This window comes from Rhizopus delemar, genomic scaffold, assembly GCF_000149305.1.
Source record: "Rhizopus delemar RA 99-880 supercont3.7 genomic scaffold, whole genome shotgun sequence".
NCBI classification, from domain to species: Eukaryota; Fungi; Mucoromycota; class Mucoromycetes; order Mucorales; family Rhizopodaceae; genus Rhizopus; species Rhizopus delemar.
Window position 1 is genome coordinate 2,594,412 of NW_027137833.1, and position 25,291 is coordinate 2,619,702.

The 25,291-nt window shown below is 35.0% G+C and overlaps 9 protein-coding genes across 9 annotated transcripts; 5 read left to right on the forward strand and 4 right to left on the reverse strand.

Annotated features, from left to right (window-relative positions):
* Positions 1-482: 482 nt before the first annotated feature.
* Positions 483-1,334, reverse strand: RO3G_10200 (uncharacterized protein; the record flags this gene model as incomplete). The annotated part of the gene is made up of 3 exons (XM_067664785.1): positions 483-965; positions 1,021-1,166; positions 1,223-1,334. The coding sequence occupies 3 exons, from the start codon at positions 1,332-1,334 to the stop codon at positions 483-485; spliced, it is 741 nt and encodes a 246-aa protein (XP_067520886.1).
* A 1,817-nt stretch (positions 1,335-3,151) lies between these two features.
* On the forward strand, positions 3,152-8,077 carry RO3G_10201 (uncharacterized protein; the record flags this gene model as incomplete). The annotated part of the gene is made up of 4 exons (XM_067664786.1): positions 3,152-3,760; positions 3,821-3,923; positions 3,972-5,420; positions 5,523-8,077. 4 exons carry the CDS (start codon positions 3,152-3,154, stop codon positions 8,075-8,077), a joined length of 4,716 nt encoding a protein of 1,571 aa, XP_067520887.1.
* Positions 8,078-8,892: 815 nt separating this feature from the next.
* RO3G_10202 (uncharacterized protein) lies at positions 8,893-10,084 on the forward strand (the record flags this gene model as incomplete). The annotated part of the gene is made up of 3 exons (XM_067664787.1): positions 8,893-9,130; positions 9,183-9,702; positions 9,787-10,084. The coding sequence occupies 3 exons, from the start codon at positions 8,893-8,895 to the stop codon at positions 10,082-10,084; spliced, it is 1,056 nt and encodes a 351-aa protein (XP_067520888.1).
* Positions 10,085-10,354: 270 nt separating this feature from the next.
* RO3G_10203 (uncharacterized protein) lies at positions 10,355-10,682 on the forward strand (the record flags this gene model as incomplete). Its single annotated transcript, XM_067664788.1, has 2 exons — positions 10,355-10,370; positions 10,423-10,682. The coding sequence occupies 2 exons, from the start codon at positions 10,355-10,357 to the stop codon at positions 10,680-10,682; spliced, it is 276 nt and encodes a 91-aa protein (XP_067520889.1).
* A 44-nt stretch (positions 10,683-10,726) lies between these two features.
* RO3G_10204 (seryl-tRNA synthetase) lies at positions 10,727-12,174 on the reverse strand (the record flags this gene model as incomplete). The annotated part of the gene is made up of 3 exons (XM_067664789.1): positions 10,727-11,380; positions 11,435-11,979; positions 12,042-12,174. 3 exons carry the CDS (start codon positions 12,172-12,174, stop codon positions 10,727-10,729), a joined length of 1,332 nt encoding a protein of 443 aa, XP_067520890.1.
* Positions 12,175-16,376: 4,202 nt separating this feature from the next.
* RO3G_10205 (uncharacterized protein) lies at positions 16,377-16,640 on the forward strand (the record flags this gene model as incomplete). Its single annotated transcript, XM_067664790.1, has 1 exon — positions 16,377-16,640. One exon carries the CDS (start codon positions 16,377-16,379, stop codon positions 16,638-16,640), a length of 264 nt encoding a protein of 87 aa, XP_067520891.1.
* Positions 16,641-18,391: 1,751 nt separating this feature from the next.
* RO3G_10206 (uncharacterized protein) lies at positions 18,392-19,168 on the reverse strand (the record flags this gene model as incomplete). Its single annotated transcript, XM_067664791.1, has 3 exons — positions 18,392-18,397; positions 18,492-18,857; positions 18,908-19,168. 3 exons carry the CDS (start codon positions 19,166-19,168, stop codon positions 18,392-18,394), a joined length of 633 nt encoding a protein of 210 aa, XP_067520892.1.
* A 2,518-nt stretch (positions 19,169-21,686) lies between these two features.
* On the forward strand, positions 21,687-23,549 carry RO3G_10207 (uncharacterized protein; the record flags this gene model as incomplete). Its single annotated transcript, XM_067664792.1, has 6 exons — positions 21,687-21,693; positions 21,839-21,890; positions 22,027-22,205; positions 22,273-22,382; positions 22,433-22,764; positions 22,820-23,549. The coding sequence occupies 6 exons, from the start codon at positions 21,687-21,689 to the stop codon at positions 23,547-23,549; spliced, it is 1,410 nt and encodes a 469-aa protein (XP_067520893.1).
* Positions 23,550-24,120: 571 nt separating this feature from the next.
* Positions 24,121-25,195, reverse strand: RO3G_10208 (uncharacterized protein; the record flags this gene model as incomplete). Its single annotated transcript, XM_067664793.1, has 4 exons — positions 24,121-24,654; positions 24,705-24,801; positions 24,857-24,952; positions 25,005-25,195. 4 exons carry the CDS (start codon positions 25,193-25,195, stop codon positions 24,121-24,123), a joined length of 918 nt encoding a protein of 305 aa, XP_067520894.1.
* Positions 25,196-25,291: the final 96 nt, after the last annotated feature.

The window sequence follows — 25,291 nt, forward strand, 5'->3', positions numbered from 1 at the left end:
TTTCTGGCTGTCATCTACTTGACGCACTTTATGAAAGTCGTACTTGTTTAATTGTCGAACAAAGCTTGCAAAGTTGGAGTGTTTAAAATGTTTTGGCAAAACTGTACGGGAGAACTCCATGGTATCTCTTACAATAAAAGTAGTTCCATTTAACCCCCAAGTTAAAATACTCTCGGATGAGTCATTCTCCAACATTCTATACAAAATAATTATTTGCTTCTATCCCTTTGTATTCTTATAAGCAAATTTTGTACCTAAACAACTTTTGAATGAAATCGGGAACAGTTCCATTTGTAAACCCAATTGATTTCTTGACATTTTCTATTGTTGTTAACATTGTCTTAGTACATGTCAAGAGCTGTTTTTGACAAAAAAAAAAAAAAAAAAAAAAAAAAAAAAAAAAAAAAAAAAAAAAAAAAAAAGCTCTCAAAAGATGCTAATATCACAAGTCGTATTTTGAAATTTTAGTTTATTTTTTTTTATTACCAAACGTTATAAGATTGAGGTGGATATCCCATTGGTGGAGGTGGTGGAGGCATTACACCAGGATAAGCTGGAGCTGTATAGCCCATAGTAGGAGCCATTCCTGGTCCACCAGCAAAGAGTCGATTTGGCATTTGTGTGTGTTTCCTTGCTTCTGCTGCTAATAATCTTTCTGCTGCAGAACCATGTCTTTCTCCTTTACCGTCCTTCTTGAATGCATAAGATACTGTAATTTGTTTATTCATTAAATACTGTCCGTCCATAGCCTCAATCGCTGCATCAGAAGATTCAAAATTATCGTAACTAATAAATCCAAAACCTTTAAGAGCACCTGTGTCTGGATCCCTCGATATTCTAGGTGTGTTCACAATTAATCCGAATGCACTAAATGTGTCGTATAATATCTTTTCGTCCACTTCAGGATCTAGATTACCAATGAACAATGTAGCTCCAACATCCAAATTCTTTCTATCGGAGGTTGCCTATATTTTATACATGAATATAATGCACTTTTTGTAAGTCGATTTAGATTATTACCTTATTAACACGAACAGGTTTACCGTATAAACGCACTTGATTCATAATTTTCATTGCATAATCTGCGTCTTCTTCTGTTAAAAATTCTACAAAGCCATAATTTTGATGTGTCTGCGTTACTCGGTCCTTAGGTAAATGGACATTAACTAGTATTTATAAAAAATTAGACTACTGTTTGTAGGTAATAGTAAGTAATCATTACCCACTGGACCTGCTTGTAGCATTAATTCCCATATAAGAGATTCTGTGCACCTCTCGTCGAGGTTGCCAATATAAACTGTTGCCTCTTGATTACGTTCAATTTGCTGTGCCATGTTTGAAATGTCAAATTGTGCAAAAGAAAAAAAAAGAACAGTCGTAGAAATCACACTTATTTTTGAAATTCCGAAACAAGCAGTTGTAATGTCATTGGCTAAAAAATAGCCCATTACTGCTTAATTATTTTTTATGAAAATTACCAGAGCATATTATTAGGAAAGTGATACAAGTACATTAAATAGTAACACACAAAACCCCACAAGCATTGAACCTAAAGAATCATAAGCGGATAGTTCTAAGAGTTCTTTTTGGACTGATTGATAACAATCTGATTCAAGGCGAGAGTTTGTTCAAAGAATGACTGTCCGGGAAGCTTTTGATATAAATTGGGTAATGAGGGCAACAAGAATCATAAAACGTATCAAGTCAACTTGCCTCTTGGAAAAGTCAAAATGGGGGATGGATCTTGAATGACTGGGTTGCGATTAGAATTGGACAAGGTGCTCTTACAAGCTGCTTTTCACAAGTCTTGTTTGTGAGTACATACTTAGATGGGTTGCAAAAGGGAGCCTACAGGGTGTATTCCTAAAAGGATAGCGCATGGGACTGCTACTAAGGGCCATCTAGTTGCTGTTTGTATTTGTAGTTTGTGGCTTTGCGTTGAAGCTGATCATCGCTATTCATTGACAGCTATTTATTGCTGTTACATTTATATTTTTAAAAGGCATTCGTTTAACATATGGACGAAAGCTAATGCTTGAACCAGTTATATGATCTAAGAAATTGTCAACTAAAAAAATTTCGAGGATCAGAAGACAAAAGAGGCATAAAAAGCGGCTTCGACATAAGATTCACGTTGGGGAATAACTAAATTACCTTTAGCATATTCCTTTTAGTGTAAAAAGCACAAAGTCCTTTGAAAGGAATATTCAGATTGGTCTTTGGTGATATTGCTAAGTGGTTTTCGGTAGGCAAACGAGAACAAGAGTTTAGAGTACTAGTAGATGAAAGCATTTTATGCTACTATAAAGCCCAGAAGGTTTTCATATCTTAAAAATAATTTGTGAAGAAACGTTTAACAAAGCAAATATCTACAATCTTATATAGGAAGTCTAATGCTATTTGATGATATTTAAGAAATACAAGTCAATACATTGAAATTGGAAAAATTTTTGTTGGATTTCTACATTCAGTAATAAAGCGCTGCTTTTACTTTTAGTTATAATTATTAAAAAATTACGGATCGTCTTTTCCTATAAAAAATTTGAAGGCTTTTAATAGAAAGAAAGTACTACAAGAACTCAAGTGAAAACGCTACGATTGCTATTGAGATATATATGAAAGGCCACGTAAAGAAAAATGTAGCGTAGAGATACTAAAGTACAAAAGTTAGTAAATAGTTCAACTCTTTCCAACTCGAATAATATAAATATTTTTAAATTGGGCAATATAACGCAAATAATCAAAATGACTTTTCGCAACACAAACTAATTGCTCTCAGCTTTTAATTCGCTATTTTATGAAACATTTGTTGTATAATAGATAAAAAAATTGCTTTTGCTTCTACATTATTTCATAAAGTCATACAGTAAGCCTAGATTTGTGCGTTCACATTAAACCGTTGTCTTGAATGAATCATTTTGCATATCACAAATAATGTAAATAGTTCAATTCTTTTTTACATGGGAAAAGGGACATGACAACTTATTACGATTAAATTGCCCAATGAAATTTCATACTTTCTATGACACTTTTGATTCGCCCATTAGGTGACGCGCTTTCCTCTGAGTCATTATTTATATGTTAAGTTTAAATCTCCATTTATCCACCCCTCCCCTTTTCTTTTCGCTTTTAACATACTGATTTCAACAAAATGGCAACGGTGAATCCCGATGTCGTAAAAGTTTCAATACTTGGGTCAGAGTCTATTATTGCAGGCTTTCATTTAACCGAGTATCTTTTACGCGATGTTCTAACAAACATACCTGCTTCAAACTACGTCCTTATTACTGACAGTCACCTTGCCTCCATTTATCTCGAGAAATATGCTGGCGCTTTCCAATCTGTTAGCGAAGAACTTTATAAGTCTAAGGGCATCAAGGAACCTCGTTTCTTTACCCGTGTTCTTCCTCCTGGAGAAATGACTAAATCTCGTAAAGTGAAGGCTGACATCGAGGACTGGTTGCTTTCTAATGCAGTCACCCGAGATACTTGTTTTTTGGCAATGGGTGGCGGTGTCATTGGTGATTTAGTGGGTTATGTAGCTGCTACTTTCATGCGTGGTGTCCCTTTTGTTCAAATTCCTACCACTTTGTTGGCCATGGTTGATTCTTCCATTGGTGGTAAAACCGCCATTGATGTACCCGCTGGTAAAAACTTAATTGGTGCATTTTGGCAACCTAAGCGTATCTTCATCGATGTCAACTTTTTAACTACTTTACCTGAACGCGAATTTTCTAACGGAATGGCCGAGCTTATTAAGGTAAAAATAAGAATGAGACATAAATGTTTACATTCTAATGCATCCACATCTTATTTATAGACTGCTGCAATTTCAAACGAAGAAGATTTTAATAAACTCGAAAATGGCGTAGAAGCTATCCGTCACGCCGTTCTTGGTAACGATTCCAAAGATCCTAACCAAGGTAAGAAAAAATTGTGTAACGCACATCACTCATTTTTATTTTCTTCAGGTGCAACCTTGGAAACTCGAACTGCATCTCAATCTTTACTTTTGGATGTGATTTTGGCCTCTGCTCGTTTCAAGGCATATGTTGTTACTAATGATGAACGAGAAGGTGGCCTTCGTGGTCTATTGAACTTCGGTCACTCTATTGGCCATGGAATTGAAGCCATTGTTTCTCCCATGATGTTGCACGGCGAATGTGTTTCTATTGGGTGTATGAAAGAAGCCGAGTTAGCTCGTAATCTGGGTCACTTGAACCAAGTTGCCGTTGGGCGTTTGGCTCGTTGTTTTTCTTCCTATGGCTTGCCTATTAGCTTAGACGAAAAGAAAGTGAAGGACAGGATTGGAAACCTTTATTGTCATGTAGATGATATTATGGAAATTATGAAAGTTGATAAAAAGAACCAAGGAGACAAGAAGCGTATTGTGATGCTTTCCTCTATTGGAAAGACCCTGGAGCCTCGTGCTTCTGTCATTGCTGATGCTGATATCCACAAAGTACTTGCTCCTGAACAACTGGTACTTCCAGTCACTGAGTCTGCTACTGGTCCTAAGAAGGAAGTTTCTTTGACTACTCCTGGATCAAAGTCTATTTCCAATCGTGCTTTATTGATTGCTGCCTTGGGTAGTGGCACCGTCCGTATCAAGAATTTACTTCACTCTGACGATACTCAATTCATGTTGGCTGCCTTGAAGAGCTTAAATGCTGCTGATTTTGAATGGGAAGACAATGGTGAAACCCTTGTTGTCCACGGTGGTAATGGCAGATTAGTGGTTCCTGATAAAGAGCTTTACGTTGGTAATGCCGGTACTGCCTCCCGTTTCTTGACTACCGTCTTGACCTTGATCCCTACAAATGAAGGGGCAAAGAACTCTGCTGCTATCTTGACCGGCAACGCTCGTATGAAGCAAAGACCTATTGCTCCCCTTTTAGAAGCTTTAAAGGCTAACAATGCTCAAATTGTTTCCACCGAAAAAGAAGGTTTTCTACCTATTGCTGTTACACCAAATGGCGGATTTAAAGGTGGCCGTATTGAATTAGCTGCTTCTATTTCTTCCCAATATGTTTCTTCAATTTTATTGTGTGCTCCCTATGCTATTGAACCCGTTGAACTTGTTTTGACAGGCGGTCAAGTTATTTCTCAACCTTATATCGATATGACCATTGCTATGATGGAATCATTTGGCGCTGAAGTTGAACGTCTTCCCGAAAACACATACAGAATTAAACAAACCACTTACAAGAACCCTGAACACTACCTTGTTGAATCCGATGCCAGTTCTGCTACTTACCCTTTAGCTATCGCTGCTATCACCGGTACAACATGTACTGTCACTAGTATTGGTTCATCTTCTCTTCAAGGTGATGCAGGTTTTGCTGTCAATGTGCTCAAACCTATGGGATGTACCGTTGTACAAACTGAGACTTCTACTACTGTCACCGGTCCTCCTATTGGTCAACTCCGTCCTCTTCCCGAAATTGACATGGAAACAATGACTGATGCTTTCTTGACTGCCACTGTTTTGGCTGCTGTGACTTCTACCGATGGTAAAACAGAGAACATTACGCGTATCCATGGTATTGCCAACCAACGTGTGAAAGAGTGTAACCGTATTGCTGCCATGGTGCATGAATTAACCAAATTTGGCGTTCAAGCTTCCGAATTACCTGATGGTATCCAAATTCATGGTAAACCTATCAAAGACCTTAAGGCTCCTAAGGAAGGTGTTCATACTTACGATGATCACCGTATCGCCATGAGTTTTTCTGTCTTCTCTACTGTAGTTCCTCACGGTACAATTATCACTGATAAGAAGTGTGTTGAAAAGACCTGGCCTACCTGGTGGGATGACTTGGAAGGAAAGCTTGGTGTCCGTTTAAATGGTATTGATCTTGGAAACCGTTTGACTCAAAAAACACTGGGTCGCACGCACGTACCTAATAAGCCTGTTAAAAATGTCGATCGCAACAAGTCCTTAGTTATTGTTGGCATGCGTGGTACAGGCAAGACTACTCTCGGCCAGTATGCTGCTGAAGTATTAGGCTTTAAATTTGTGGATGTTGATCACTATTTTGAAAATACCTTAAACACGACCATTACAGAATTCATCAACACCTGGGGTTGGGAACAATTTCGTGTCAAGGAGACAGAAATGTTGAAACAAATTTTAGACTCTCCATATGCTCGCGATCACGTTATCTCATGCGGTGGTGGTATTGTTGAAACGGCAGAGAACCGCGAACTCTTGAAGAAGCATCACAGTAATGGTGGTAAAGTGCTTCATTTGGTGCGTGATTTGGATCAAGTAGTCAAGTACTTGAACCGAGACAAGACACGTCCCATGTTTGGTGAAGATATGTTGAACGTCTGGCGTCGTCGTCGTGCTTGGTACAAGGAGGTCTGCAACTATGAATTCATTGCTTATGCAGCCAGTTTGCTTGAAAATGGATATGTTTCCCCTACTGAATGGGTAGCCATCAAAAAGGATCTTCAAAGATATCTCAATTTTATTTGGGGCCGTGATACCAACCAAGTAAACATTACTCCTAGTCGTGTAGGCACTCCCACTACTTTTGTTTCCTTGACCAGTAAAGATCTCAGTACATGCATTGAAAAGTTGGTTGAAGTCTGTGAAGGTGCTGATGCTGTTGAACTGCGTGTTGATCTCCTTAAGAAGCCCGAAGAAAAAGAAGGAATCAGTGATATTGAGTATGTAGGTGAGCAACTTGCTCTTCTGCGTCGAACTGTTTCCATTCCTGTTATATTCACAGTTCGCTCCAAGAGTCAAGCCGGTGCTTTCTCTGATAATGATGAAGAGGGTATGTTTGAGTTGCTTCGCTGGGGTCAACGTTGGGGTTGTGAATATATTGATGTTGAGATTTGCTGGAACGCTCAAACAATTGAGAAACTCGTCGCTCAAAAAGAAGAAAGTCTCATTATCTCTTCATGGCACGATGTTCAAAAAGTGACCCCTTGGGATGGCAAGGCAATCGAAACAAAATACGAATTAGCTGCCAAGTATGGTGATATAATCAAATTGGTTGGCGTTGCTGAAACAATCCAAGACAATTTCAAGCTTGAAACTTTCCGTGCATCGAAGCAAGATGGCAAAAACTTGATTGCTATCAACATGGGAGCTGCTGGACAGTTATCACGTGTATTGAATGAGTGTCTGACTCCAGTCACTCATCCTGCTCTCCCTCAAAAGGCTGCACCCGGTCAGCTTTCTTTGGCTGAAATTAACAAGACACGTCATCTTATTGGTCTTTTGCCCGCTCAATCATTCTGGTTGATTGGTACCCCTATTCAGCATTCCATGTCTCCCACCCTTCACAACACTGGCTTCCAAACCTTGGGCCTTCCTCACCACTATGGTCTTTTGGAATGCCACATGGTAGAATATGCTGAAGATGCTATTCTTAAAGACCCTAGTTTTGGTGGTGCTTCTGTGACCATTCCCCACAAGGTATCTGTTATGAAGTATCTTGATGAAGTGACCGAAAATGCAAAGATGATTGGTGCTGTTAACACTGTTTTTGTCCGTGAAACAGTCGTCAATGGAGAAAAGAAGCGTCAATTTATTGGCGAGAACACCGATTACCTTGGCATGAAGCACCGTATCCAAGCACTTATGATGGACCCTAACAACCCTCCTGAAGAAGGTCTTGTTATTGGCGCTGGTGGTACTGCTCGTGCTGCTTTATACACAATGCAAAAGATGGGTATTCAAAAGATTTACTTGTGGAACAGAACTTCCTCCAAAGCATATGATCTTCAAAAAGCCTTCAAGGGTTTCATTGAAATTGAAGTGATTGAAAGCTTAGAAAACAGTAAAATTGGTCCTGGTGTGATTATATCTACTGTGCCAGCAGATTCAGGTATTGAAATACCTGCTCATCTCTATGGTGGTATTAAAGGAATTATTTGTGATATGGCTTATAAACCCCGCCGCACCAAATTGCTTTTACAAGCAGACCGTAAAGGATGGTCTTGTGTCGAAGGAATTGAGGTTTTGATCTCACAAGGAATTGCTCAGTTTGAAATTTGGACAGGAAAGAAAGCCCCTAATCATAGAATTGAAGAAGAAGTATTGAGAAGATATGAATTATAAAAATTTATTTTTAATGTTTTCTTAATAAATTAATATCCAATCAGAAATTAAGTTAAATTAACTTGCTTTTTTTTTCGTGCGCTTCCTCTTTTTTTTTTTTTTTTTTTTTTTTTTTTTTTTTTTTTTTATAAACAAAAGGATGAAAGTGTTAAGCCAGCTTCTTGGAAGATACTCAACAAACAAAAAACCACTGATTCTCTTTCGTTTACCAAATACTGATACATTATTATATCGGCTATCAGATATTATACCACTCTTTGATTTACCACCAACTTGTTTTAAAGAAGGTCCTTATGAAAACTGTTACAAAGACCACGAAGATACTTATTTGGATACAAAAGTCTTAATTGATTTGGCCTTTAAGCACAACAAATACATGTTGGTTGAACTCTGTAAATTCAAGCCTGACGATTATCAAAAAGGTTTAGCTGATGCTATACTGCAAACCTTTCCGGAATTTACTCGAGCTCCTAAAGAAGAACATATTTGGGAATCAGTACAATTACCATTAGAAAATTTGCAAGATGCTATTGAAGAAGAGGGGAAAAAAGTAATAAAGACTGAACCATTATCACCTTCCATTCATCAGACCATTCCAGAAGCAAGGAGTGCTATGGCTTTAGACAAAGTTTTACTGAGTTCAAATGAATTAAGAAGACAAAGGTATCATAAAAAAGACACTAAATGTGATAACTGTTTTATTTATCTATTTTACTAGTATAATTGACCACGCAAATAAAAAGCAAAGAATCAGTGGCTCCTCACCTTCACAAAATGGACTAGAAAGCACTGAGAGAGAAAAAAGACGTCTTTCTATGTCTGCTGGATCATCTTCAAGACAGCTGGCAAAAAAGATACATTCGTATCCTGTAGGAGATTCTGAACAGCAGCATAAAAAAAGAATATCTACTAAACATAAAAACGCTTTGAATTTAACCATCTTTGCACCTTCCTATCATGAACAATTAACTGGTGTTCGTTCAGCACCAATTAATTCTAATTTTAGTCAAGCTGTACTTCAACATCAAGCTCAACACCAGAAATCAAATTTAGGTAAGCATCAAAAATACTTATATTTTTACTTTCTATAACATTTTTTCTACAGCTCGCGGAAATCATGGAACGCGTCTTAATTCTAATCAACATAATGTACCTATTATTCCTGCACCTGCAACAGCTAGACCTGCTTTTCCTCATCAACCATCACCCAGAAGACAAGAATTCGCTATACCTCCTATTGTGCCTTCCCAGCAACAACCTCCACACTCTGCCCACCCCACTAGTAGGGAAAATGTAGCCTATCAGCAGTTCAGTGCTACATCTTCTCACTTTAATGGAAAATCACATTATAGCTCACAAAGAAACTTGGAGCCTGTTGCTGCATCAGCAGCTAGTGTGCCTTTACCGCCCAAAACACCTACTACAAGCTCATTTGCAGCACTACAACGTCAACAATACCTTCAACCCTTTGAACATTTGTTTGATACAATTGAGACCACACGCACATTGAAAACCACGTTAGATGATCAAATTCGACGTTCTTCATCTCTTATGCAAACACTCCAAGCATCTGCAACCACTATTGAAGGCCTAGTGAGAAACCAAGTTAAAGAAGCCCAGTGGGAGTACATATCACAGATGGAAAAGAAAATTGATTTACTCATACGACGCATTGAATCAGTAGAAAGCCGAATGAATGAACAGGATAGACAAAGACAACAACAGCACCAGCAGCAGCAGCAACAATCTATTCAATTAGAGCCCAATTCAACATCACATTCTTTGCCTTCTCCATTGCCAAGTGCTACAAGAGAAGAGAGGGCCGTGGCAGAAGACTTGGTAGCAATGTCCGAAAAGAGAAGTGAAGAACAACAACAGCATGAAGAGCTTCAAACGCCGCCCACTATCGTCCGATCACAGAATGACATTGGACCGCATGAATATCAGACCATGTTGAATACTCTTCGTGATCGTCTTGATCGTTTAGAAAGACAAATTGAAACATAAAGAAAATCTTGCTTTAAGTCAGAGACGAGGACTTTATTCTAATATTTTTTCTAAAAAGTAATAAAACCACAGTTGACAAAGTCTTTATGTTGTATTATGACTTCTTTTAAGCTTTGATTGATAGACGGCATAAATGTTCTTTGTTTGTAATCATATCGTCATGAGAAAAGCATTGGGAGAAGGGTTTTTTCTGCATAATATTGCAATTTGTATATAAATTACCTGTGCTTTTTTTTTTTTTTTTTTGGTTTATCATAGCAATATTTCAATATGAAAAAAGATCTTCGTAAGGATTTACTTTACTACTCTTAAATTGAATTACTAAAAGCAAATTGTAGAAGGAGTAATTCATCAACTCAAAGATGTCAGACAAGAAGCAGAAAGCTTGTCTAAGCAGGAGTACACTGCTAAGGACATCCAACATTTGCAAAACAAGCTTCATCATATTGATGAACAGTATCGAGAAGGTATCATTGATAACCGTGATGCAAACAATCTTTTGGATGACCCTTATGAGAATCAGGATCAAGCAAAGATAGCAACAGGTTTAGCAAAAGTTCATAACAAACTCTCTTCTATGTTGGAAAAGCTTCAATAAGTTTTCTAATAAAATATCGTGTATGTTTGCTTTTTTTCAGCTTTTTATTTCTTGGGTGCAGGTTTAACATAAGGAATAAATGTACGACCATCCATGTAGGGAACTAATGGAGGGGGAATTTCTAAACCATCTTCACGTTGCCAGTTTTCCAATAAAGCACACATGGCTCTTTCAGTGGCACATAAAGTAGAATTCAAGCAATGAACATATTTCTTCTCACGATCAGACATCTTCTTGACACCACAACGGATTTCCAAGTTACGAGATTGATAATCAGTACAGTTGGAACAAGAGACAAGTTCCTTGTATTCTCCTTGGTAAGGGAACCAGGCTTCCAAATCATATTTCTTAGCAGCAGCATTGTTCAATGCACCAGAGACAATAGCAACAACACGGTAAGAAAGACCAAGGCTTTGGAAAAATCCTTCAGAGTGTTCAATCATTTCATTAAACATTTCCCAAGACTTTTCGGGTGCAGTCAAGACAAATTGTTCAATCTTTTCAAACTGGTGGACACGGAAAATACCCCAGGTATCCTTACCGTGAGCACCAGCTTCCTTACGGAAACAGGTAGAGTAACCAGCATACTTGATGGGCAACTGTTCACTGGGCTTTTCAAACCATTCACCAGAATGGAAAGCAGAAATGGGTTGTTCAGAGGTGGCAATAAGGTATTTATCTTCACCATCACCAGAAACCTAAATAAAATAATTCATGACATGTTTCTCCATATTCAGTAAGAGGAGATTTACCTTATAAAGCTCTTCATCAAATTGAGACAATTGAGCAGTTTTAGCCATCATTTCTTTGTTCATGAAAAAGGGTGTTTGTAATTTCTTGTATCCGTGTCTACCAAGGAAGTTAAGACCGTAACTAATCAAAGCCAAGTTAAGATCAACACCAACACTAGTCAAGAAATAACCACGGTGACCAGCAACCTTTGCACCACGTTCTTGATCATAACCATCTAAACGAGTAAGAACTTCATGATGAGACAAGATATCAGTTCTCTTGACGGGTTCAACACCATTGTGGAAATAAGTACGAATAATTTCGTTATTGTCTTCGTCCATGGAGGTAGGAACAGAGGCATGAACAATATTGCCGAGAGTGTTTAACTTATTCTTCCAAGAGGTTTCTTTGTCTTTGGCTTTGGCAACAAGTTCTTCTTTACTCTTTTGTAACTCGGCCTTTTTAGCAAGTAATTCAGAAGGATCTTCCTTTGCCTTGTATTTCTTGCCAATTTCCTTTTGTAAAGCATTCATTTCTTTATTCTTTTGATCACTATCAAATTGGACTGTGATAAAAATATAACATCTCATGTTAGCTGTCCTGTTAATTATAAAAAGGTACACATACTTGTAGTCCATTCTTTGTATTCAGCAATGATTTCGTCGATAATTTCAACAGGAGCACCACGTCTTCTTTGAGATTCCTTTACAGCTTCGGGATTACCGCCACGATCTTCTAAAAGTAAGTTGATATCAAGCATTGCGTTGTTTTGTTTGACTGAAAAAAAAAGTATAAAACTTGAAAAAAAAAAAATTTATTCTTCATCGGAGTTTTTATTAATTGGATTATATGCGCCCTTTTTGTGCGGCTTTTACACCTTTTAATACAACATGCAACTTGGACTATTCAATTCACAGCCTGAAAAAACAGATATTAACTTGAGTTACGGTTCAGTTATTAGTCATATCAATAAAAGTGATAAAGATACTTCTTATTCTTTCAACATAGAAGATTTTATAGAAATAGAAAAAATTAATTTGGGTGAGCACCAAGGTAATAATTACATTTTAGAGTAAAAAACAGACAATTGATGGTGTTTCTGTGTGCAGTGTTTTATAAAGATGAGGATAAATCAAAGAACGTACAGATATCTGAACTAACTGAAACGAATACACGTGCCTTGGTTAACTCTTTTATGAGCTTGAACGAAGCAATTCCAGAAATGAAAACCAAAACTACTGCATCTATTAAAAAAGTAACCACGGCAATTTCAGTTATTGATCAAACTGTCCAAAATATTCAAAATAGCAAACTCATTTTATAAGCATCTTTTTTATCAGGCTCAACTTTTTTTTTGGTAATATATCCTCTTTTTTTTTTTAAACAAATGTGTATATGCTTTCCTCGAACTTGCATTGATTAAGCAATCACATTTTGGATTTGAATTCTCATTCATTTTTAACTATTGTTTTATTGTGGATGTAAAGCAATTCGAATAATTGTCTAAACTTTATTTAATAAACTTGGACTCAGGTTTAGCTTGCATATCAGAGCAGTTATGCCTTGTACACCTAGCCCCGCCCATTCTTGCAGCCTGTCAAATTCTCTTTTGTGTATGAGAATTTTATGCGGATACTGCATTTTATCTGGTCATCACAAGAAACATTTTTAATAACAGGGCTTAAACCCACGAACAAACAAACAGAAAACGACCATGGAGATTGGAACCAGTGCCGCCAGATAAAAGACCAGTCTAGCAGAAGGAGCTTTAGGGAATTCCTTAAGCAACATATATTGCAGCAGCCACATCTTGATGAATGTTTTTTAGATTTATCAATTACCTTATTTGCATATACGTACTTTTCCTGAAAACAATATATAAAATATCCTCCTCTTCATCTATCAACATTTCTCGATATCTTTTTTTTTTTTTTTTTTCTTTTTTTTTTTCAAAGAAGCGCTCCTGAATATGCTAATGAACTTTTAATCAATATCCCAGTTTGCAAACAAAATGGAATTTGACGCTTGGTTTACCAATATTGGTGTTCGTAATGCCAATTGGATCAAATATCAGGCTCATGTTAATAAGGTAAATGCTACAGCTGTTTCACATATGTCCGAAGAGCCATTGAAAGCTTGTTTGTTACCGAAGGAAATGCGTTACTTCATATGTGAGTACCATAAAACAAAACGGTAAAGAAACAACTAACGTCTCAGTATCAGAAGGCTTACGTTCTGGTGAAGCATCTGAATCAAATGAAGTAACAAAAAAGCCCTGTCAAAAATTGTGACAGTTGCAATGTATGGTTGTTTAAAGAGATTCCCTTTCTTTTTGCTTAGGCTTTTTAAGGCGTTGTAAGCCAACCTTGAATAAATGGTCTTGAAGTATTCGAAGACTCCAACAACTAATTTCAACTGTTCTAAGATTACCACACTCTTCATGAGGGATTGGTTTGCTTCAATTAAATTTTGAGGCCGTCCGCCAGTATTGTTGGGTCTTGGGATATTATATTTCTTGCAATATCGATAAACAGTGGCTTCAGAGAGTCAAGCAATCAGCAGTCTCCTCATAAGACAAATCAGTCTAAGAGCACCCTCAAATCATTTTGAGTATCCTGGGTTGAATATGCTAAATGAAAAAACGTGAAATTCGTTACGCGTTTATTAATCAAATAACGTGTTTATATACTTTTTTTTAATAAACACAAAGCGTTATACTTGTCTCTTAACTTCATGTGTAATGCATAAATTAAAAATGAAGTCTGCATAATTGTTGTTGGTATTTATGTTTTTTGAATGGAGTTAAAAAACCGTTTAAGTGCACCGACTGTAGTAATGTTACACGTTTTAGTGAGTAAATATTGAGGAAGTAATACTATTGATATATTGTATTATACACAAGAACTAGCGCTTTCATATGATGTATGAGCTGTAGCATTTTATTCAATGTACTTGTAGTAATAGTAGCAAAACCATATTTAGGAAGAACATTGAAACAGCTTTTTTTTACTTACTGTATAATTGCTCACAAATGGTCAAATGATTCTGAAATATAAACAAAAACAGCACTGGTTGCTATTTGCTGTTGTGATGGTGCATGTCGATTATTTATAACTATTATAGTGAGCGCTATATAGGGAACAAAAAAGAATAAAAGGTAAATATTGTCAGTTTATCCAAATAAAAAAGCTTCCGCCCGTGTTTATTCATGCATATGGTATTCTCAATTTTACACAAAAAATATGAAGGGATCTAGAATTAGTCTTTTTCTTTATTAGTTTAGTAGTATGAGTAAAGAGGCTAGATCAGCTAACAGAGATATCATCTTAGGAAATTAAAAAAAGCATTAGAATAAGTTTTTAGTATATCAAGGTACAATAACTATGTTCTTATGTTTAATTTATTTGTTGTGCAGCCCATCGTTTCATAATTATTAAGCCTTATTCCATAGATGCAGCCGAGTCAATAGGAGAATCAGTTTACATAGTAGAAAGGCTTCATTAGGGTATGGTCTTACCGAGCAGTATAATTAGAGATAAAGCAAGTTAAAGCAACCACACATAATATAATTTATGATAAAAATGAAAAGTGAAGTTGTGCTCTTTTTAGTTCTCAAAATTATTACAGCTTTGATTACCAAGATCAACTGCGAGAAGGTAAGAAGCAATTGGATCCCAAAAAAGTGAAGCGGACAACTCCCAGCAACGCATCCTAGAATTTTGACGGGCAATTCTCTTACTTTCCAAAGTAAATTTGAATTGAGGTCCACAACAGTCGATCATAAAAGGTAATATACATCATCCGATGGACAAAACAAAGTTGCAATGTTCTTGCATACCTCATTACACCATATGGTTTGATGCTTCATTTTAATCCAATAGTCATTAAGGAAAAAAAGAAAAAGAACAGAACAGAAAACCTTGTGAGAAGGGTACTGATTGGTATCACGAATAGCTTTTGTCACCTTTTCTGGGATTAAATAATTGTTTCCTAGTTAGCTCTTCTCCATATAATAAACTCTTCGTGGAGACCCCTTGGTTAAGAAACAATCCTTAGGTAGCGAAAGAATATAGATATTCAATATATTGAATCAATAAAGGACTAGCTTTAGTTTCCAAAAAGCGTCTAGTTTCAAATCTTTTCATTTCTTATTTTTTCTGCTTTATTTTCGGTCATTCATAGGCGACCTTCTTTTCTGGTTATATCTTCTCATTCTATTGATTTATAAGACCGCAACTTGACGCCGTGAACACTGTAATAAACGCTTCTGCTTAAGAAATATGTATTTCCTTACGATTGAAAAAAAAAATTACTAAATGAAAAAGAAAAACCGCGAATTGGATGATTGAAACATTGTGAATTGAGATATTAGAACCCGAGAAAATGAAGTGGAAAACCACTAACTGGCAGCGGGAGCACTGTAATGTTTTATGTTAGTTTAAACTAAAAAAAAAAAAAAAAAAAAAAAAAAAAAAAAAAAAAAAAAGTTCACATACGCAAAAATCAAACCTATCTCTTTTGCTCGATTTTTAATCAAATTGTCTTTTAAGTAACAATCTAGCCTGCATTTACATTTATAATGCATCTTTTCCATTATTTTATGCTTGAGCCTCTTTTCTCTATATCAAAATATTAAAATTAAATCTTGATCTAACTTAATTGGTAAGACCGAGAACTTTCTCATTATAATGCCCAGTTTAGCGTGGGATAAATCAATAGTTGGATTGTAACGCGATATAAAATTTTTTTTTACTAAGTAAATCTTGTTATGCCCTTTCTACTACATCGTTCCTAGTTTGTTACACATGATAGTAGTAAACGTTTCTAGAAAATCTCTTTGTGAAAGTCGAATCCATGAAAAAAGAGTCATAATGTTTCTGGAAAATCTCCTTGTGAAAGTTTGATCCATGAAAAATCAATATAAATAAGCGTCTCTTTTTCAAGATTATTTTCTAACTAAAAATGCTCAACGTTAAGTTATTTATTTTTGCTTTGGTTACCTTCTTTTGCCTCGCTACTGTATCCGCTAAAACTTGTAAATGTGTTAAGGGTGCTTCCTCTATTACCAGAAAAGTCTGCAACGAGCTTCACTTTAAAGTCGGTACTGATGGCGCTTACTCGGCTTATGGAACAACTACTTGCTACAACATGTCTGATTCGAACACTAAAAAATATTTTATCCCCAAATGTAAAGATTTAGGAGGCTCTGATTGGGTTTGCTATTAAATTAGTTGTCTTTTCTGTATATGAAAACCTTATTAAACATTTTATTTATCTTTAATAAAAATCGAGTTTAATATTTCTTTAATTGAAAACCATCATGCTTCAATCATAACTCATTCTATTCATTACAACATATAAAAAAGAGAATAAAATGCTTAAAGCGTGTAAATGTTTTACCATGCTTCACAAACCTTTCCGTATTGTCAATCCAAGAAAACCAGAAGCATGCGCTGCTTATTTTGTCAGGGTTTATAAAAAAATGCACATATTTCTCAAGATTTAAAATAACATATTATCAATAAACATAAATCTTATAACTTGTGCCGAAATTTAAAAGGGAAAGTCCTGCTTTGACTAAGTAGTTGATCAATATGCTCATTTTCTTTAAAAGCTAGCTGTAAATATGCAATTGTTTTTAGATGTATAATCGCAATATTTCCAGTGCCAATTTGCGCTTTTTTTTTCTTTGTCTTTACAGTATTTTAAACCATATACTATCAATAATGCAATAGCTATATATAAATAATAGTAATACTGTATAAATTACTCTAAAAACAAAAAAAAAGTGCGATCTTATTCCAGTAAAGAGTTTTACCAGTTCTTTTAACAATAATAAAATAGCCCTAAAAACAGAATAAAAGTGATTATTTGAAGAGGTTGATCTATGCTCATTTTATGAAACTTGGAGGGATTGTCGTGAAATGATTGTAAAAAAAGACTACAAGTGTGCAAATCTGCTGCTTATTCTTCCAAAATGAATCCCTTAAGTAGTTTTATTCAAACAAATGCAAACCAGGTACGTGTAACTTGATGATAAAGAAGATACAAGAATTAAATAACTGATACTTGCAATAACATTCCTGCTTGTTATATTTAAAGTCATATTTTCGAGCTAATCCTAAATTGTTGATTTTTTTTTTTTTTTTTTTGGTCTATGAGAAAAAAGCAGAACCGTCTTTTAGCTATCATCACGAAGTATTGTGCTCTTTTTATTTCATATATAAAATTTTGTTTTGCTTAATCTAAGCCTGTTTTTCTTGGTTCAAGAATGAAATCTATGTAGTTTTCATATAAAATAATTTGCTCAAATCTTTCTTTTATTGAATAAAAAGATTTGATACAATGCATACATAGCATCGTATTCATGTAACACTAGTTTCGATCGCCCTGATCTTAGTTTAAACATACGTGTGCGTCGTACAAGCATTGTATTACGTAACAGGAAAAAACATTGGTGGACCCTAAGGGCATTTTATATGCTTTTTTAATCAATCCCTTTTAAGCTTATAAAAGTTTGTTTGCGAAAAAGTTAACCCGGGAAAAAATTAAGAGATCGATAAACTTTTTGTTTCATATTTAGTAAGCAGACATATCGAAAATGTCTTTTTTATTTTTATCACCGAGAAAATAATTTGCGATCATAATTTTAAAGGGTCAAAGCAACAAATACCTCATTTTTAATGTATGGAAATAATGGATTAAAAAAAAAGAAAAAAAAAAGACGCACTCTCCTTAAAGGACATTTATAGAAAAAAGTTTTTTTATATATGCTATGTTCTCAATCTCGTGTTCCTATTTATAACTTTCCTCCCTTTTCCTCCAAGCAACCAATCAAAACTGATTTATAGTAACTTTTAAACCTTTTTGTGTTTAAAAAAAAAAAGAACGTGAAAAATGTCAAATTATTTTGAAAATTCTATATGCTTGCGCAAGCTCTTTTAACTATTTTTTTAATGACATTTTATTGGTTTTCTCTAATGCTATAATTTATAAAAGGTAATGATGTGCTTGATATGTTTGAAAGAAAGTCTGTGTATGCTTGTATTTCTTTTAAGAATTTTGTATAATCGTTACATTACTTTCATATTTGCTGGTATCATAAGATGGCATTCTATTTTCTACGTCATCGACTCTGGATTCATAGTCAACGTGTGTTGCCTTTGTGTATCTTTCTGAGGACAAGAACGTATTACATTTATTGGTTGGCCGATCTATGATCTCAACCGATGAATGAACAGATGCGCTAAAAAGCTTTGTGCCCAAATAATCAATTAAATATTGAGGTGGTGGCCAGATGTAAAAGAGATATTGTATGTAGCGAATGACATAGTCAATTGCCAGGAGAGTTGTAAAATAATCCCAATTACTGGAAGAAATAAACCAAATGTATAGTACAACTTGTATAATGTAAAATGTACATTGAGTTACAAAAAACCAAATCTATAAGCAACAATTAACTTAATTGTACATATTTGTATATAAATGCTTACACCTAAAGCAGTCGTCTTCGATAATCCTTCTGTTGATCTTTTTTCCTTTTTCCATTCAATTAGAGGTAAAAAAGTATAGGTAAAAGCAGCAACGTCTGCCAAGATGGCACAAATCAATCCAATTACAAAACATACTAGCAATACTCTGTCCTCACTAAACACCGTTTGCGGGGCAATCGCGACGATTTGTGCCATTAGGGCAGCGAGAGTAAGCAACAAAAAGATGGTGCCAATCAAGACCAGTGGATGCCTCCAATACATATTGTCTGTCCGCAACTTAGATCCCACAGTGATAATCATCAGAAAATGGGTCAAGACTTTTAGTGCGCTCAAGATGACGAATATCAAGGTATTCGCTTTAGCTAGGGATCGATTTTCAGAAGTGATGGTATTGAGGATGGAAGATGGTAGGGCTGAAATGCTGTAAATTAATACAAATAATCGTAATTTATTTGGATTTCTGTAGACTTGACAAGCTACAAGTATAGATGCCACTATACAGAATGCTGTACTAATAAAATGAGCAAAATGTGGTGTGGCCATTATTTATGCTATAAAAATCCCTAAGCACGCTAAAATATTGAAATTAAATTCTGAATCAATACCTTAGCAAACAAAAACCTTTACCAATTCTTTAAAAAAGAAAGAAGAATTAGTATCTAGTAAAAGTAGAAAAGAAGAAAAAAAAAAAAAAAGACAGAATCTTAAGGCGTACTTTGAACCCTTTTTCTAAAGTATACTTTTTTTTTTTCTGTTTCACTTTATAGAAGGATCTAGCTTTGTAAACAGATGATCTTTTTATTGTAGTGAGCGTTTTAGTCGTAATTTTTATATCCGAAAGTATGACAAATGTTTTACTTTCATAAAAAAAATATACAGTGCTGTCTTATCAATCTACAGTATCTTTTCTATGAAAAAAGATTTTTTTCTTTCATGATAACTATTTATCTTTTATTTCTCTGTAATGATGCTCATGGTTTGATCACTATAAAGAAGCAAGACCCTCGCTGTGAATGTTTTACAGTTTCAATTGCCTTTTATAAGTTCAGATGATTTTGAGGTTACTCCTATGAGGCATTACCTGGTGCCTATACCAAAATTAGAGCTCCGTCTTCCTAGAACAAATTCGTTTTTGATGTAAAATAAAACGCAAAATTTTATATTGCTAGTACTTAGCCATTGAATAGGATACTTGGTTAATTTATTCGACTATACATGTCGTTTCGCTTAGTCGCACACAATTTTTTTTTAACTTTTCATCCTCAGCAAAAAAACTTGATATACTCGTACAGCTACACCCCCCAACAACCCACTCTCCTCCTTCTTTGTCTTTTGCAGCCATTGTTAATAAACAGACGCCTTTTTTAAATAAGCGCACTATTTAATTTAAAGGATTTTCGTGTTCTCCTTTTAAAGATGAGAAGCCACTGTTTTTACTCTGCGCAATATCTATGTGAAATGCAAAAATTTTATGCACTTTCTGCATGCCCTATAATGATTATTAAAGCAAGTTTCTATTACCAAAAAGAAAATAAATGCATATGCTTCATATGGAGTTAAATACAATGATTATATGCATGAGAAACTAGTACGAACATGAACATACAACAACAAGGTCTTTTACAAAGTTAATATTAAAATCAGTCAACCAAAGCAAACACATAGAGCTAAGTAAGATGTTTCAATATAAACTTTTACTGACAAATTAATAACTACAATAAAGTAAGTCCAATTAAAGAAATTTGCAGATGCATGAAAGTACAATTTTTATTTTTATTTTTGGCTTATTGAATTCAGACGCAGAGCGCTTAACTACGCAAGCAATATTTTATTAGAATAATGAAGCTTTTTGGCGTACATGATAAGCACGGTTACTGAAGCTATGTTGACAAAATTGGCTTTAAGCACTTTATATAGGTACTAATGAAACCATTGACTTGCTCAAAAAATGGTGATTGCAATGACAGCATATATTATATAAGAAGAATTAAGGATACTATACCATCTGTGGTTTCAATCTTGCCAGACCAAGACAAGAACATAAGAAAAAGAAACCGAGACACCCCTTTGTTCCGCATATAATAAGCTGAATTAAAATCTATTCGCGAAGACTGTAACCAAACTGATCTTCATGATTATTGGCTTCTTGTTATCAGTAATGGAAATTGGTTAATGAACATATATTAAAAAGAATAAAGACAAAGAAATTTAATAAGACTATCTCGGATCTTTTTATAAATACATATCATTGTCAGAGTAATAGGCCATCTCATTTGATTATTGAGCGATGTAATTTAGCTGTATGTGTTACTTTGGTATATTATATTGACACTTGTGTTGTACTTGGATTCAGATATATGAAGAGTAATTCCACCAATCAAATCATGGGCTAGATTAATCAACTCCACCACAGCAGACGATTATAACTTCGATATTGACAGCAACGTATTGAAACAGTAATAATGAAAGAGATAGAAAAGAGCAAGGGTGTATTATATTATTAGAATTTCTATAATAAGGAGACGATAACATTATAACTTAGTAGAGAGATTAAAAACCAATGGCTGTCTCAAGTTTCTTTTTTAACTTTATTAAATAAATGTGATTACTTTAAAGGGATGAGGAACCTTTGTAAAACATATGAAAAACAAGAAGACCTCAATTAAAATAACCTCGGCTTATTCGGTGGTGAACTAAGTAGAACGGGACTGCCAAGGTTAGAAAAATACATGGCTATTATAGATACTAGATTTAAAAACATGAAGATGATTATCAAAGAATGACTGGTAAGTTTTTTAACAGATTATTTAACGATATGTAATAGATTATCGGGATTTTCATTCAAAAGTCACTTTCAAGCTAGAAAGAAGAGTAAGAGGTTACTAAATGTCTTTTTCAAATTAATGCACAATATGAAAACTTTAAACATAGCCATGACTACAATGGTTTTGGAAACAAGTGAAAGCAGCTTTCTCCTACCAAAGTGAGTTGATGCTTTTATTTTTTTCTGACATATCACGTGCTTTTGATCATGAAAAGAGCAAAAACTTCCTTTTTTGTGCGGTTTTTTTTTTTTTTTTTTTTTTTCAGGTTTGAAAAATGTTAATTCATCATTACAGGACAATAATGAAGCCACTCTTACGCGGAGGTACAATCCCATTTTCAAAGCGTGTACTGGTCACACAAAAACATTTCTCTTCTTCCTTGTTGAATATGCACCCACTTGACGATAGTTCGGTTGAATCCTTCTTTATACCAGGAGCTAAGGTGTACGATAGGTACTTTTATTGTCCTTTAGGTAAATAATATACTTTTTTGTTATTTTATATAAAAAAAGGGATAACTAACACTTTTCAATTGAAAAGATTATGACAATGAACAAACAAGTCCAAAAATAAGAATCTTTGTTCGCCATCTTGTTCCTCCTAATAAAACTGATGCTTTAAAAAAAATGCCTTTCTTTTTATATCTTCAGGTACGTGAATGCATTTGATTATCTTGCTGCTTCTTATATACGCGTTTCAGGGAGGACCTGGATTTGAATGTGCCTTACCAACCAGTGGCTCCTCTGGTTGGATTAAAGTAGCCTTTGAAAACGGTTACCAAGTTTTATTGTTAGATCAAAGAGGAACTGGGCTATCTTCGCAAATTTCTTCTGAATCTTTATCAAAATCATTTCAATTAGACAAAGAAAAGGCAGACTATTTAACACATTTTCGTGCTGATAGCATCATCAAGGATTGTGAATGGATCCGTAAAGAACTTACTGAAGGTAGATCAGAGAATGAAGAAAAGCGTATTAGTTTATTAGGTCAAAGCTTTGGTGGATTTTGTATCGCAACATACATGTCCTTATTGTAAGTCAGATGGATACAACCAATGTTGCTCTTACTTAATCATCTACACGAGTAGTCCACAATCGATTCACAAGGCCTACATCACAGGTGGTGTTCCTCCATTGGTTGATACACCTGATGAAGTCTACAGGGCATTGTATCCTCGAGTGATCAAGAAAAATCAATTGTATTACAAAAAGTTCCCTCGCGATGTAGAGCGTGTGAAAATGATTGTTGAGTATCTCTCTACAAATGCAGTCACTTTACCTAATGGTGGTCACCTATCTCCCCGTCGCTTCCTTCAATTAGGTTTGTCCTTTGGTGGTTCAGGTGGATATCAAACGGTTCATAATCTCGTTCAATCAGCCTCAGATGATCTTGAACGTCTTGACAGCTTAAGTTATAGAACATTACGAAACATCCAAGAGGCTCAAAGTTGGGATACTAACGTGATTTATGCCATCTTACATGAAGCCATCTATTGTCAAAGCGCGCCCAGTCGTTGGTCTGCTGAGCGTTTGCTTTCTGAAGAACCCTTTGCTACCGAATTTGAGTGGCGATCAGATCAATTGAAGGATAAGGATAAGCCAATTTATTTTACGGGTGAAATGATTTATCCTTTCATGTTTGATGATTATTCCGAACTGCGTCCTCTCAAAAATATTGCTCATTTATTAGCAGAGAAACATTGGGGACAACTCTATGACAAGAAAGTGCTCAACAAGATTGAACACATTGAATCTGCTGGAGTTAGTTACTTTGATGACATGCAAGTAGCGAGAATTTATAACCAATATGTAGACTAATCTTTTTTTTTTTTTAAAAAAAAAAAAGGTATGTGGATCGTGAGCTTTCTGAACACACTGCTTCTCAAATCAACGGTTTTCAACAATGGATTACAAATGAATATGCTCATAAGTAAATGAAAGAAAACTAAATAAGTGATGCTAAAGCGACATGCTATATAGTGGACTTCGTGTAGATGGTGAACGTATTCTTTCATACTTGATGAAGCTCTCAAGAGGAGATGAAGCCTTTAATCGTTAATTTTATTATTCTATAAGCTTTACAATAGGCTCATTTCCACTGCGATCAATCACAACTAAACCGGTTGCCACAAGTTTATAAATTGCAGAATGATTAATATCTAAATGATTGTTTTCTTTGGCGAACGATTTAATAAATTCAGTTAATTCGTTTAAATGCTCTTGTTTTAATTTCAAAAGTCTCTTCAAAATAGCTGATTGTATTATAGCATCGTCTTTCACAGTAGCTGCATTATCTGTTGCTGATGATTGCTGTAATAGTTGCTCATACACATGTCTAATATCATTTATTAGCGTTTATTTTTCTTTTTCTTTTCTTTTTTTTTTTTTCTCACATAAACATATTCGTCTTCTGGTTTGTTGCTTCCATACGATTGTGATTATCTATAATGTCTTTCAATTTATTAGCTGTATTCTGGAGGACTTGGACTAAGCCATCCTTGTTTGCATTATGGCCACTGATGTTGCTGTTATCCTCATTCTGTAATTGGTTGAGAGTAACGTTCAATTGGATGAATCGATCGCTTGTTGACACAGGAGCTCTTGTTGGCTGTGATGATGGCGATTCGAGCCGCAGTTCATATTCCTTTATTTTTTGCTTTGCAATTGAAATCTTCTTTTGCAATGTCTCTATCGCTTGACTATCATCCATATTCTTTCTGTCTTCCATCCTCAGCTTGTCCAATCTTTCTTTCTGGTCCAATTTTCTCTTTTGAATCTCTTTACGCCTTTGTTCTACAACCTCAAGTGTCTGTTTCAAATGATGGTAAAGTTCTTCATCGTGTGTTATCACCTGCATCTTTTCAACTTCTCTGTTCTTTTCCATCTTTATTCTTTCTTTTAAAGCCTCTACTTCTGTATCGTCCTATTTTTATATATAAGCGTCTTGGTATAAATGCCATTCAAATATATTACCTCAGAGTATTGTCCATATAAATGAGCTAAACTATTTTCTCTTTCTTGAATCATTCCAATATAATCCTTTATCGTATTTTGGATAGATGAATCTTTGCTAAAAGAATTGCTGTCAGTTCTTGTATGCAAAGCAAATGACTATTGCTGTTTACCAAATACGGTTCAATCGGTCAAGCGATTGTAAAGCATCTTGTACTTCTTGCGTCTTTGGGTTCGATTTTTTGCTCAAATTGGGTAAACGAGACGTACTAATTTGGGAAATTAGTTTTTTTTCTATACATCAAACATGCAGTCATGTACATGTATTCAATAGATTCATCGCCAAAACAAACTGCATGAACAGCTGATTCAAGTGGATCGGCTTCTCTTATGAGCTTGCTTTTTTTAGATAATACACTTGCAACAATAGGTGAATCATCGTCTGCAAAAGTAACAGCAGCGATACGCTTTGAGTTGTATATCAAATTTTGCAAAGTTTCTTCAAAGGACATTATAAAAAAAAGTGTGTTTGCATTAAAAGTCACGAAAACCATTGTATTGTACTGGTTTTTAGAAATAGTTTTCTCATTCAATTTCCACACAGAGTA